A 12,822-nucleotide genomic window follows, 5' to 3' on the forward strand; every position below is an offset into this window, starting at 1 on the left:
TGCAAAGAAATGAAACTCCCCTTGGTTAATGTGAAAGTAACTTTTATTCACCAGATATAGTTGTCTGCTCAGAGACTTACTGCTGAAGAGCCAACATTTTAGAAGATGATTGGTTAGTTACTTGTATGTGAACATAGAAGCTCCTGAGGTGAAGTCTTGATTACTCTCCACTAGAGTTAGGAAACATATAATTCCTTCAAAAAATAGAGAAGTCTATCTCCTCTGTGGTAGTTTTAATTTATTATTATTATTTTTTACAATCAGAACATGACACATTCATACATTATAAAATGTAGTCATCAAACTTTTGGATGCTGCTCTTCAGCGGAGTCTGAGACAGACTCAGTGGCTTATGATCATATCAGGAAATTCAAGCAATACAATAAGAAAGGAAATTTCAAGCTCACAATAGACTAAGTACTCTTCCTATTAGATTTGAGTGTTGCATAATAATACAGCAAATGTGTGTACTTGTGAATTAGTTCTCAGTGAATGTTCATTTATTTCAGGGGGAACATAAGCAAAATTATAATTATCTCACAGGCTTGGTTTCTCCTATTCAAACTATTGTTTAGGTGCCTCTTCTTACACCTGGCTTACATTCTTTTCCTGTGAAGTTAGTGAGACATTTGTAAAATTAAGGCCTCATATTTCAAGATTTTATAAGTAACCACAGTATTCACGTGCCTCTGCAGCATGTGACACATAAGACAGTAAGAAGCTCACCACCACCTTTTCCCACTTGTTCAGTATGTGTTTTGATCTATCTGGGGATCTATCACTAAGCTGTCCCCAGACCCGCTATGGGCTCCTTCTCAATAGGCTTAATGGTTGTATCACAGTATAGATTTTCCAACACAATCAATATATTTAATAGTAACAAACATTAAAACATTAAACTAGGGTGCTTTAAAAAATAAACTCACTTAAAAATAGCACCCATGATAACAAGCCACAAGAAAAACTAGAAAAGGAGACTCAACAAAAGATACGCTTGAAAATTTAACTACCCTAAAACGGTCTGTTTATTTCATCATAAGCAAAACTGCAGGTGAAAGTGCAACTGGAAAAGACAGATGGGAAGGGGGACAGGGTAAATTATTTACAAGTTAGGTCATCCCAGAGAATAGGCTACAGAATAAATTACCATCTAATTACAAGCGCTGGCATAAATTGGAAAGTGGGAGGGACATAATAAAATGCAAACACTCTATTTGAAGATCATGCAAATTCAGAGAAATACACATTAGCATGGAATAGCCACAAAATGAAATACAGCATCAATTACAGTCACTAAATAACCCAAAGCTATTGCGCAAAGAAGGACTTTCCTCCCTTTCTTTCCCAGGGAATTGGGGTTGTAAATTGGGGGAAATTGGCTTCAAGAATCTGAACTCATTTGTCCCACTACCTCCCATCAGACACACCTCATACTGGTAGCTCTGGGACAGAGTTCCCGCACCGCTAATATCCACGAGATGATCAGGAAAGTGTCCCTCGGGCACAGTACAGCCACCCAGAGAGGCTGCCCTGGCCCTCCTGCACAGCCTCACTCCCACAAACAGCAGCACAGACAGGAGGAAGAGCGAAGACACAGATGCCAAAGCAATAACCAGGTACAGTGTGAGTACATCTTCAACATCCTGCACAGAGTCCCGCGCCACCTCTGGCAGAGGCAGGTAGGGCTGAGAGAAGCCATCCACCAGTAACACGTGCAGTGTGACGCTGGCAGAGCGGGGAGGCTCTCCATTGTCCTTGACCACCAGCAGCAGCCTGTGCTTGGGCACATCGCGCTCACTCAGCAGCCTGGTGGTGCGCACCTCGCCATTGTGCGCCCGCACGCTAAACAGTCCGGGCTCCGTGGCTTTGAGCAGCTGGAATGACAGCCAGGCATTCTGTCCAGAGTCGCGATCCACAGCCACCACCTTGGTGACCAGGTAGCCGGCCTCCGCAGCCCTGGGCAGCAGCTCAGTGCAGGGTGCAGAAGCATTCTGCAGCGGGTAGAGCACGAAGGGCGCATTGTCATTTTCGTCCAGCACCACCACGTGCACCAGAGCCTGGCTGCTGAGCGCAGGTGAGCCTTGGTCTGTGGCGCCCACAAGGAACTCGAAGGTCTGCAGGGCCTCGTAGTCCATCGCCCTGAGCGCGAACAACTGCCCATTGTCTGCGTTGATGGAGATGAGCGAGGTGAGCGCCAGCTGTGGGTCGTGGGGCTGCAGCAGCGAGTAGGTGATGTGGGCATTGGAGCCTGAGTCTGAGTCTGTGGCACTGATGGTGCCTATGTGCAGGGCAGGGCTGTTATTCTCATGGATGAACATCGTGTAAGAGGTTTGGGTGAAGGCAGGAGCGTTGTCATTGATGTCAGACACCTGCACTGTTATGGTGTGCTGGGTTGTGAGTCTGGGTGTGCCCAGGTCTGAGACCGTGATGGTGATGTTGTACTCAGCTCTGCTCTCTCTGTCCAGTGCTCCTTCCGTTTCTAAGTGGTAGTAATTTTCAATAGAAGATTTTAGCACAAACGGGAGATCCTCTGGAATAGAACAAACCATCTTGCTGTTTTCTCCTGAGTCCTTGTCTCGAATACTAAAAACCATAACTAAACTCTCTGCAGTATTTTCTGGGATTGGACTGATAAATGATGACACAATGATTTCAGGGAAATTGTCATTCACATCCATCACCTGAATTCTTACTGTAGATTTCCCAAAAAGTCCTCCCCGATCAGTAGCTTTAATGATTATTGAGTAGGATTCAGTTGTTTCAAAGTCCAAATAGCCTATTAAACGTATTTCTCCAGAATTTTTATTAATTGCAAATGTTTTTTGAATATTCTCTGATGCCTGGGAAAATGCATAGGATAGTTCACCATTAATTCCTGAGTCTAAATCCCAGGCCGATGCAGTGATAACCAGTGAGCCAAGCATGCTATTCTCTGGAATTGTCACTTCATAGAACATGTGGTCAAACTCGGGGGAGTTGTCATTAATATCTATGACCTCCACTCGAACCAAGGCAGTCCCAGACCTGGGTGGCGTCCCTCCATCCAAAGCAGTGAGGATGAGATTGAGCTCAGGCTGCTCCTCATAATCCAGCGCCTTGTCCAAAACTAACTCTGGGTATTTCCTGCCGTCGGGATTAACTCTCATTGTAACGTGGAAATGGGAGCTCTGGCTTATCGCATAGCTTTTAACAGCGTTGATTCCTACATCTAAATCGGTCGCACTTTCTAGTAAGAACACAGCACCAACAGGACTGTTCTCTGGGATTTCTAAAACCATTTCCTTTTCCATGAATATGGGAGAGTTGTCATTTACATCCATGACCTGAAGCTCAGCCTGTAAAATCTTTAAGGGTTTTTTCAGTAACACCTGGAAATGGAGCACGCAGGGCTCAGTGGAGCCGCACAGCTCCTCACGGTCCAGCGGTTCGCTTAGGAGCAAATCTCCTGTATTTATGTTCAATTGCAAAGGCAGTTTGTTATCATTAGAGGCCACCTGAGCACCTCGTGCAGACAGCTCACCCACCTCAAGCCCCAGGTCCTTTACCAAATTCCCTACCAAGGCCCCACTCAGCGTTTCCTCCACCACTGAAAGTCTCCCAGCCTCAGAGTGTGCTTGAGGCATTCCTAGGAAAACAAAGAGAAGCAGGACTTGCCTTGTCTGCAGATACTGTCCCCCTCGGTTCTCCATAGTTCCTTTCCAGAGGGCTCCTGGCAGATCCACTTCTGCTCCCCACACTCTTCTGTAAAACGTGCCTCTTGATTTGTCCACGGAATCCTCAGAATCCGAAGGATAAATGGCTTCCACGTAGCACCCTCATGGCTTGTTTTTCTTTCTAGTTTTCTGTGCTCACTTGGGCTGTGTCTGCGTCATTTAATGTAATTTTTTTCCCCCCTGTAACATTATCCTGCAGCGCCACCATGTGTCTTCACAGGTTTTTACAGTTTGATGAATGCTACTTAAGTTTCATTCACATCAAATTTCTCTCAGAGACAAATACTTATCATGTGGTTGCTAGTATATTTTTTCAGGTGTTCTTTATGGCTCATAATGATGTTAGTGTTTGTTTTAAAGCACCTGGCAAGTATCTCAGGATTATAACATTGTTAAGTTTAATACATTCCTTTACCACTTGGCCTTAGGTAGAAAGGGAAAGAGAAAATGTCCACGGAATGTTTCAGAGGCTATCCTTGGATTATGAAACGGAATTATCCAGAAGATGGTGCATGTTAAGGAATATATTATATAAATTCATGGTTTAGTTCCAGGTTCTAACAAGTCACAACGATTCAGCAAGTGGTGCACAATACAAATGCGCCATTTTGAGTAAAGGACACTTACGCTCCGAAAGCTGACCTCCCTCAGGAAATAGTCTGCCAACAACACACAACAGTTCAGAGAGGAAAAAGAAGAGAAATTTGATTTCCTAAAGAAAGCAAAAATTTAATCTGTGAATGAAACCAATTAATGCCGTGTTCCTATTAATGAAGAAATACATGGTTACTTGAGTATAGTATTACAGGGATTGATAGCTTTTAGTGACAGAGCCTACTCTGTGCTTGCTTTACCTGACTAGTATCATCTCTGAAACTTGGAGAGGTTTTAGCCGTAGCTGGAGTTCACTATTGCCACTGAAGGAGGAGACTGTTGGGGATAAAGGCTAGGAACTCATCAATGATGTCCACAATTGAAAGCTTCAAAGGTACCTCAGGAATGAATGAAACATTCCAGTTGAAAAATGTTAATTTGAGTGGAATTTTTAAAACTATAAGTTCTATATATGGTTGAAAAAATATAAACCATCACGAAAGAGAAAAACTGAAAGGTAGGTGGTCTAGTTATATGCACAATTATCTTTTCACCTTTAAAATACCCATTAAGCTGATAGTAAAGTAACAGTATTGAGAATTCACAAAATTAAAGTACACAGGTAGCATACATGTATTTAATAATAGAAAGCAATCGGAAGAAACTCATTATGAAGTTCTAGGAAATGGCTAAAAATCCATCACTGGAGAAAGGACAATTAACATGTTTGTCTAACAGAATAGCCTTCGCATTCCAGATTCAGAGAAATGGGAAGATTAAAGTTAATCTTGAGATGAACAAGTTATTAATTAAAACTGTATTCACAGTAATGTTAAATTCTCAGTATCTACAGAGGCAGAAAAGTCATTCATGGTAGAGACTAGGCACTTGACTCGAAGAGAAGAGCAAACTTTCTCTAGTCTTCGACACTTGAGTCATGCTGAAGAAAAGTAGAACTTCAGATTTTTAGATTCATATTTTTCAATAGTGAAACTTCAAGTCCCTTCTCAACAACATTCTCAGACTGTAGAACACAAGGTGTGCTGTTGACACATAATCTCATACATTCGTTATTCCAGAATGCTAACCTAAAAAGTGTGAAAGCTCAAATAAATTCTTATACTTACTGATGTGGTTCTACCTAGAAAATACCTCTGCCTTAGCATGGTAACATTAGAATGAAGTCTTGCCATCCATGCCTGTTCAACCACAGAGGGTTGATACATAGTGTTTTAAATGCAGAATTCTTCATTATGAGAATGCAGCCAAGGACTACATGCTATTTGAGAGGACATCTATAACATGAAGTAGAAAGGTCCAAACCAATGTTCATGGCTATAAAGATAATTAGTGAGTAAAACACTGTCTGTGCAAACCTGGATCTGAGTTTGATCACTAGTATCCATGTAAAAATCATATATAGTACGGCACATCTTTAGTCAAAGCACAGACAGTAGATGCAGACAAGAGAATCACACACACACACACACACACACACATACACACACACACACACCAATACAACTACAAAACAAAAAGAAACAAGAGGAAATGTCTGATCAATACCACCAGAAAAATAAAATTTAAGAAACAAATGTTTACTTACACCTTCCATGATTCTTTGTGTTTCAAATACCAATTTCATGTTAGTAGCATTTGTATGGAGTATATGTTCTTATTATGAGAGAAATGGTAGGTGAGAGCTGGAACATATTGGGTTGTATATGTCTGTAGTTTCAATACACAAGAGGCAGAGTCAGAAAGATTGCAAATTGGAGGCTACCCTTACTATGTAGTTGAGACCCTGATTCAAAGTTGGAAAAGGCAACAAAACAGATTAGGAGACTTAAGTGTCCCTTACAAACTGTATAATTTTGGTAAATTTCTTTAACTTCTGTGACTCACTCTTAATGTTTAAAATGACAGTTTGATGCTAATAATACTGTACAGCATATTTTCATAATATAATCTAAGGGGGTAAATCACAGATAGGAGAAAACTTACACTTCCAATGCATACTGTTCAAAAAATAACATAACCAAAACCTTCTAAAAGTATTTACCAAAAAGCAAGCTTACAAATAAAGACTGAATGATTAAATGAGCAGTGCAAGAAAGCAGAACAAGGAGCAAAGAGAGCAGAAATACAAAATGAAATGAGCTTAGGGTCTTGTAGAACTCTTCTGGTCAGTCAGATATTTAATCAAGATTTTTAGAAAATACAAGTGAGAAATTATAGCAAACTAAAATGAGTTTTTTTCTGAATTGAGAATCTCAACATTGACAGGATACATCCTCATGAATGGGTTAACCAAGAAATAGTCACAGCTATTGTATTCTCAGACTACTAAGGGTAAGTTTTTCAATGTTTCCAGAATGAATGGGAAAAAATTGCAGAAAAAGAGATAGGCTTTAGAATGGAATTGTCTTTGTGAAAGGCAATTCTACACAATTAAGAAAAGGAAAAGTGCTTTTTAACTTTGAGGGAGAAATTTTCATATTCTACTTTTATACCCAGTCAAACTATCAATCAAATGAATAGATTGCTTCACTATGTAAAGTATGAAAAGTTGTTTTATTTCTCCTAAAGTTGTTTTATTTATTCCTCTGCATCTATTTTTAATGAAATTGTCAGAAGTAAGAAGGTAAACTCAGAAATTATACTGGTCCTATAAAAGGTGTGCAGTGTGGGAAAAGTATTAAAGCATAGGGTAAACAGTCTAAAAGAAGACCTATGAATGAAAGCTCCCTAGTAAATAAACACAATTAATTTGTATCTTATATATTTGAATATTCGAAGGCAAGAAGTTATTATTCAAGAGGAATATGATGAAAAAAAACAGTAGTGAGAACAGAGAATTCAGCTCAAGGTAATCCACTGCTTTGTTAGATCACTTAACATGGAACGAGAGGGGCAGAAAAATCACTAGCAGTAAATACAAATAAATCCAAATCTAAAACAGCAACTATTAGCTCTGGGGAAAATGTTTCCAAGAAAGAAAATATAATCATACTGCAATACTAAGTATTTATACATAGGAAATCTATACAGGTGGACATTAATATTAGTTTTAACTTCAGGATGGTACTCATCTGGGAGGCCTTGGGTTTGAGCCTAGAAACCTACAAAAACATAACTAACAACTTTATGGTTATTCTACAAAAAACCCCAGGATAAGGGAAATTAGTTCCTTTTGTATGGGTGTCTATTAACGTGAAACAAGAACTGCAGAAAGTAGGTAACACATAAACGTTGACTATAAAGAGAAAGCAGTTTAAACACAGCATCTGGAAGTAGATCAAATTTGAAGAACAACTGTGTAGAAAGGGACTGGAGATAAAAATTCATTTTCTCTGTAACTTTTACTTTATTTCAATGTTTAAATTTGACAATTTTAAAAGTTTCAATATAACATAAAAATTATCTTCCCAACAGCCCATCAATATTGTCACACAAAATTTAAATGTGCTCAAACTTATGTTGATTTTCATGCAGACTACCATACTGCATTAGCATTATATGACACCATTTGTTGTATATGTCACCAAGAATAAACATAAAAACAAGCTCTTACTGAGTGGTGGTGACACACAAGTTTAATGCCAGCATTTGGGCAGCAGAGGCAGGTGGATCTCTGTGACTTTGAGGTCAACCTAATCTGCAGAACTAATTCCAGGACAGCCAGGTCTACATAGAGAAACTCTGTTTTGAAAAAGAAAAGAAAAGAAAAGAAAAGAAAAGAAAAGAAAAGAAAGGAAGAGAAGAGAAGAGAAGAGAAGAGAAGAGAAGAGAAGAGAAGAGAAGAGAAGAGAAGAGAAGAGAAGAGAAGAGAAAAGAGAAGAAACTCATAAGGAAGATAGGAAATACAGGCAATGAGATAGCCATGTTAGAAAAAAGCATGGGATACCTGCTTGGAAAAGGAAGGGACCCAGTGGGACAAAAGTTAGGAATTTAGAAGTCCAAAGCATGGCATCATAGGAGCAGAAGTCACTAATCAGCATGCTGGCACAAAAATTATCAAAACACTAAAAACATAAACATGTCAAGGGACTTGTAAGGGAGGAAGGGAAGTAATAGGGATTGCAAGGAGACTAATCAAAAGGTTATAATAAACAGAAGACACGACATAGATGCATGAAACTGTCAAAAACGAACTCAGTGAAAGTTAAAAGAATGTACAGCTTTTAAAAGTGAGTACAAAGCATGCCTGGCTGGAAATAGAGCTCTATGGTGGAACATTTTCTTACCATGCAAAAGGCTTGTTAGTTCTTAGCCAACAAAAGAAAACAAAACAATAACAACAAAACCCCAAACTTCAATTTCCTATAATGAGAAATGAAACCAAACTATCACGCACTATGAAAGAAGCAAAACCTCAAATTTAAAGTGGCAATACTCTACTAGAAAGAAAACATAAACAAACAAACAAAAAACTCAAGCATGAAACAACCACTAAAGTACTAAGTAAAAACACTGTAAAAATCTAAATGTGACCCACCTGGAAGTTGAAAAACAAGTTAGTTTTGCTGTGTAGCAATTACTTTACAACTAAATTGATATTCATATGACTGTATTATATATTAAATGGAATGAAACATTACTCAAAAAAAATTTAGAAACTTCAAAATGTGGGGTTTTCATCACGATTGCCCTGGGAATCATAAGCATGAACTTCAGGGTAAATCGGTTTCAAGAACTTGAAATCACTGGTACCAGAGGAGCCTCCCATTAGACACACCTCATATTGGTAGCTCTGGGACAGTGTTCCTGTACCGCTGACGTCCACAAGGTGTCCAGGAAAGTGTCCCTCAGGCACAGGGCAGCCACCCAGAGAGGCCGCCCTGGCCCTCCTGCACAGTCTCACCCCAACAAACAGCAGCACAGACAAGAGGAAGAGAGAAGACACAGATGCCAAGGCTATGACCAGGTACAGTGTGAGCACATCCTCTTCCTTTTGAGTGGTGTTGCGTGCCACCTCTGGCAGAGGCAGGTAGGGCTGAGAGAAGCCATCCACCAGTAACACATGCAGTGTGACACTGGCAGAGCGCAGTGGATCGCCATTGTCTTTGACCAGCAGCAGCAGCCTATGCTTGGGCACATCGCGCTCGCTCAGCAGCCTGGTGGTGCGCACCTCCCCATTGTGTGCCCACACGCTGAACAGTCCTGGCTCGGTGGCTTTGAGCAATTGGAACGACAGCCAGGCATTCTGGCCAGAGTCGCGGTCCACAGCCACCACCTTGGTGACCAGATAGCCGGGCTCTGCCGCCCTGGGCAGCAGCTCAGTGCAGGGCACAGAAGCGTTCTGCAGTGGGTAGAGCACAAAGGGCGCATTGTCATTGTCGTCCAGCACTACCACCCGCACCAGAGCCTGGCTGCTGAGCGCGGGCGAGCCTCGGTCTATTGCACCCACATGGAACTCGAAGGCCTGTAGGGTCTCATAGTCCAGTGCCCTGAGCGCAAACAGCTGCCCATTGTCTGCATTGATGGAGATGAGCGAGGCGAGGGCCAGCTGCGGGTCTTGGGGTGGCAGCAGCGAGTAGGTGATGAGGGCATTGGAGCCTGAGTCTGAGTCTGTGGCACTGATGGTGCCTATGTGCAGGGCAGGGCTGTTGTTCTCACGGACGAAGATGGTGTAGGAAGTTTGGGTGAAGGCAGGGGTGTTGTCGTTGATGTCGGACACCTGCACTGTTATGGTGTGCTGGGTTGTGAGCCTGGGTGTGCCCAGGTCTGAGACAGTGATGGTGATGTTGTACTCAGCTCTGCTCTCTCTGTCCAGTGCTCCTTCTGTCATTAGGATGTAAAAATTGTCTATGGAAGGTTTCAGAAGGAAAGGCAGATTTTCTTGAATGTAGCAAACCATTTTTCCATTCTCTCCAGAGTCTCTGTCATTAATCCTAAAAACTGCCAGTATGGTTTCAGGTGAGTTCTCAACAACTTCATTGACAAGTGATGACATGGTCAGTTCAGGGGGGTTGTCATTAATGTCTAAAACCCGAACTAGAACCGTGCATCTTGCAGAAAGGCCTCCACCATCAACTGCCTGGACATTTAACTTATAGGACTTTATGAACTCATAGTCAAGCAAGGCTCTGAGCGTGATTTCCCCAGAGAAAGGGTTGATTTGAAAGGTTGCTCGAATATCTTCAGAAGCATCAAAAAATGAATAGGATATTTCTGCATTGACCCCGGAGTCTACATCTTCTCCGGTGACTTTAATGACAATAAGGCCTACTGGACTGTTTTCTGGAGCCTGGGTTTCATAAACTTCTTGGGGAAACTGTGGGGCATTATCATTGACGTCCATGACCAGAATATGTATAGTGGCTGTCCCAGACCTGGGTGGAGACCCGCCATCAAGTGCTGTGAGTGTTAAACTGAACTCCGGCTGCTCCTCCCAATCCAGAGCTTTGTCTAGCACAAGCTCTGGATATACCATTCCTTCATCGCTGTCACCAATGGTAACATGAAAAAAAGAGTTGGGGCTGATGGTATAGTTTTGGATGCCATTCTGTCCACCATCTGAGTCTTGTGCTCTTTGTAATCGAAATGTTGTCCCTACGGCTGTGTTTTCTGGTATTTTTAAAATCATCTTTTTGTCCTGGAATATGGGTGAGTGATCATTTATATCCAGAATTCTCAGCTCAGCCCGGTAAATCTGAAAGGGGTTATCCATTAAAATTTGGAAATACAGCATGCAGGGTTCTGTGGGGCCGCACAGCTTCTCCCGGTCCAGTTTCTCATTTGTGAGCAAATCTCCAGTGTGAGATTCCAGAAGCAAGTGCTGCTTGTTATCATCAGAAATCACCCTAGTTCTCTTTGCAATCAGCGCTTCCACCCCTAGCCCCAGATCCTTCGCTAGATTCGCCACAAATGATCCCCTTTCTGTTTCCTCAGTCACTGAATAACGTCCAAACTCAGGACCTGCCAAACACAGTCCCCCGAACAGGAAGAGAAATAGCACTTGCCTTTGTCTGGGGAAGCGTGATCCTCTTGCTGCCATTGCTTCTTTTTTTTTTCTTACTGCAGGTTTCAGCCACAGTTCCCAGTAGTCATACAACTCAGATGTTCCACCTAGCTGGAAGGACCTAGGATGTATTTTTCCTTCTTCAGTCTCGAGGAGCCTCAGCTTTCCCCCCTCATCGATCAGAATTTTGCTCTTTTTTATTTTTTGGCTTCTAGCTCAGCCTCACTTTAATTTCCCTTGCATTTCTTTAGCCTGCAGCGCCACCATGTGGTACCAACAGATTAAAAATGGCTGCATCCATTTTTTTTTGGGTTCACACATACATCCTTATGAAATATTTCCCATTGCATGTTATTTTGGTTTCTCATTTCTCCTTTTGTTTGATTTTTGAAAATAATGTTGAGGTAGACATCCATTCCTACTGGTTCTTCACAGCTTCATGGGGAAGTTAAGATTTTAACAGTTGAATAAAAGACTTGTAGCAGTAACTTTGTTTCAATGCTATTTTGTATTCCATGCTAATTCTATTTTGGTTTTGGCACCCGCTCATGCAAACAAAGGGGAAAATGTGATCATGTCTTCCGACAACATGTTTCATAGTTCTGGAAACAGGGGCACAGGAACACAGAGGCCATGCAAAAGAAATCTATTTCACACATTTCTCGGAAAACTTATTCCAACTCTATCACGTTCCCCAAACAGAAGCAGCACTTTGCAGCCATAACTGAGCAACCATGCTGCCCACTCTGTGCCCCAGTATGCTATGCGCATGACTGTGACTTCTGCACACACCCTGCTTATTGTGTAAAAAGCATAGCTTCCAGCTTTATCAGAATCTACCTTTCCTTCTCTATGTGACCAATTTGGACAGGAACTATACCTTATCTCTGGTTGGAAAAATCACTCAGTCACTACTATTTATTAAACCAAATAATACACAAATGAACTGTAAGGAGGACAAGAAACAGCCTACGTCCTTCAGCACCTACCATCTGAAAATCACACCATTTCATTTCCTTATACTTTGAAGTTTCTGTCGCTTTCCTTCCATTAATCTTTATTTTCTCCTTTGTTGTGGTTGTTTTTGCTTTTTGAGACAGGGTTTCTCTGTGTAGCCCTGGCTGTCTTGGACCTCACTCCATAGACCAGGCTGGCCTTGAACTCAGAAATCCTCCTGCCTCTGCCGCCCAAGTGCTGGGATTAAAGGCGTGAGCCACCACTGCCCGGGTATCTTTATTTTCTTAAAACAGCCTTCATCTACTGAGTTAAAGAAAAGCCTTACATTTGTTTAAATGTCCCTCTTAATGAAATCTAATATGATCTATTTGCTGTGCCTTAAATACAGACCAGAATGATGACAAACCAGTATACATCCTAACATTGCTGAAACCAAGGGTGTAGTGATAAAATGTTTTCCTCAATATTTTTTATTCAAAGACCTACAATGTTCTAATTTTCCCACTATAAGCAAGTGACATAGATTAAACTTTAGAATGTATATTGAAAAAAGATAGATGCAGCCCGAATTCCCATCTCTGTTGCACAGAAAAA

General features: G+C 41.4%; 2 protein-coding genes across 2 annotated transcripts; both read right to left on the minus strand.

Moving 5' to 3' along the window:
• Positions 1–25: 25 nt before the first annotated feature.
• LOC143434341 (protocadherin beta-11-like) lies at positions 26–4,809 on the minus strand. The gene has a single exon (XM_076912765.1). The coding sequence runs from the start codon at positions 3,687–3,689 to the stop codon at positions 1,281–1,283; it is 2,409 nt and encodes an 802-aa protein (XP_076768880.1). The 5' UTR covers positions 3,690–4,809; the 3' UTR covers positions 26–1,280.
• Positions 4,810–6,158: 1,349 nt separating this feature from the next.
• On the minus strand, positions 6,159–12,679 carry LOC117719704 (protocadherin beta-18). The gene has a single exon (XM_034517915.2). The coding sequence runs from the start codon at positions 11,305–11,307 to the stop codon at positions 8,929–8,931; it is 2,379 nt and encodes a 792-aa protein (XP_034373806.1). The 5' UTR covers positions 11,308–12,679; the 3' UTR covers positions 6,159–8,928.
• Between the last annotated feature and the right edge of the window lie 143 nt (positions 12,680–12,822).

The sequence above is a fragment of the Arvicanthis niloticus genome, chromosome 14 (genome assembly GCF_011762505.2).
Source record: "Arvicanthis niloticus isolate mArvNil1 chromosome 14, mArvNil1.pat.X, whole genome shotgun sequence".
Taxonomy (NCBI): Eukaryota; Metazoa; Chordata; class Mammalia; order Rodentia; family Muridae; genus Arvicanthis; species Arvicanthis niloticus.

Bases quoted from the DNA above. Each gene is read 5' to 3' on its own strand.
- LOC143434341 (XM_076912765.1), bottom strand. From the start codon at position 3,689: ATGGAGAACCGAGGGGGACAGTATCTGCAGACAAGGCAAGTCCTGCTT.
- LOC117719704 (XM_034517915.2), bottom strand. From the start codon at position 11,307: ATGGCAGCAAGAGGATCACGCTTCCCCAGACAAAGGCAAGTGCTATTT.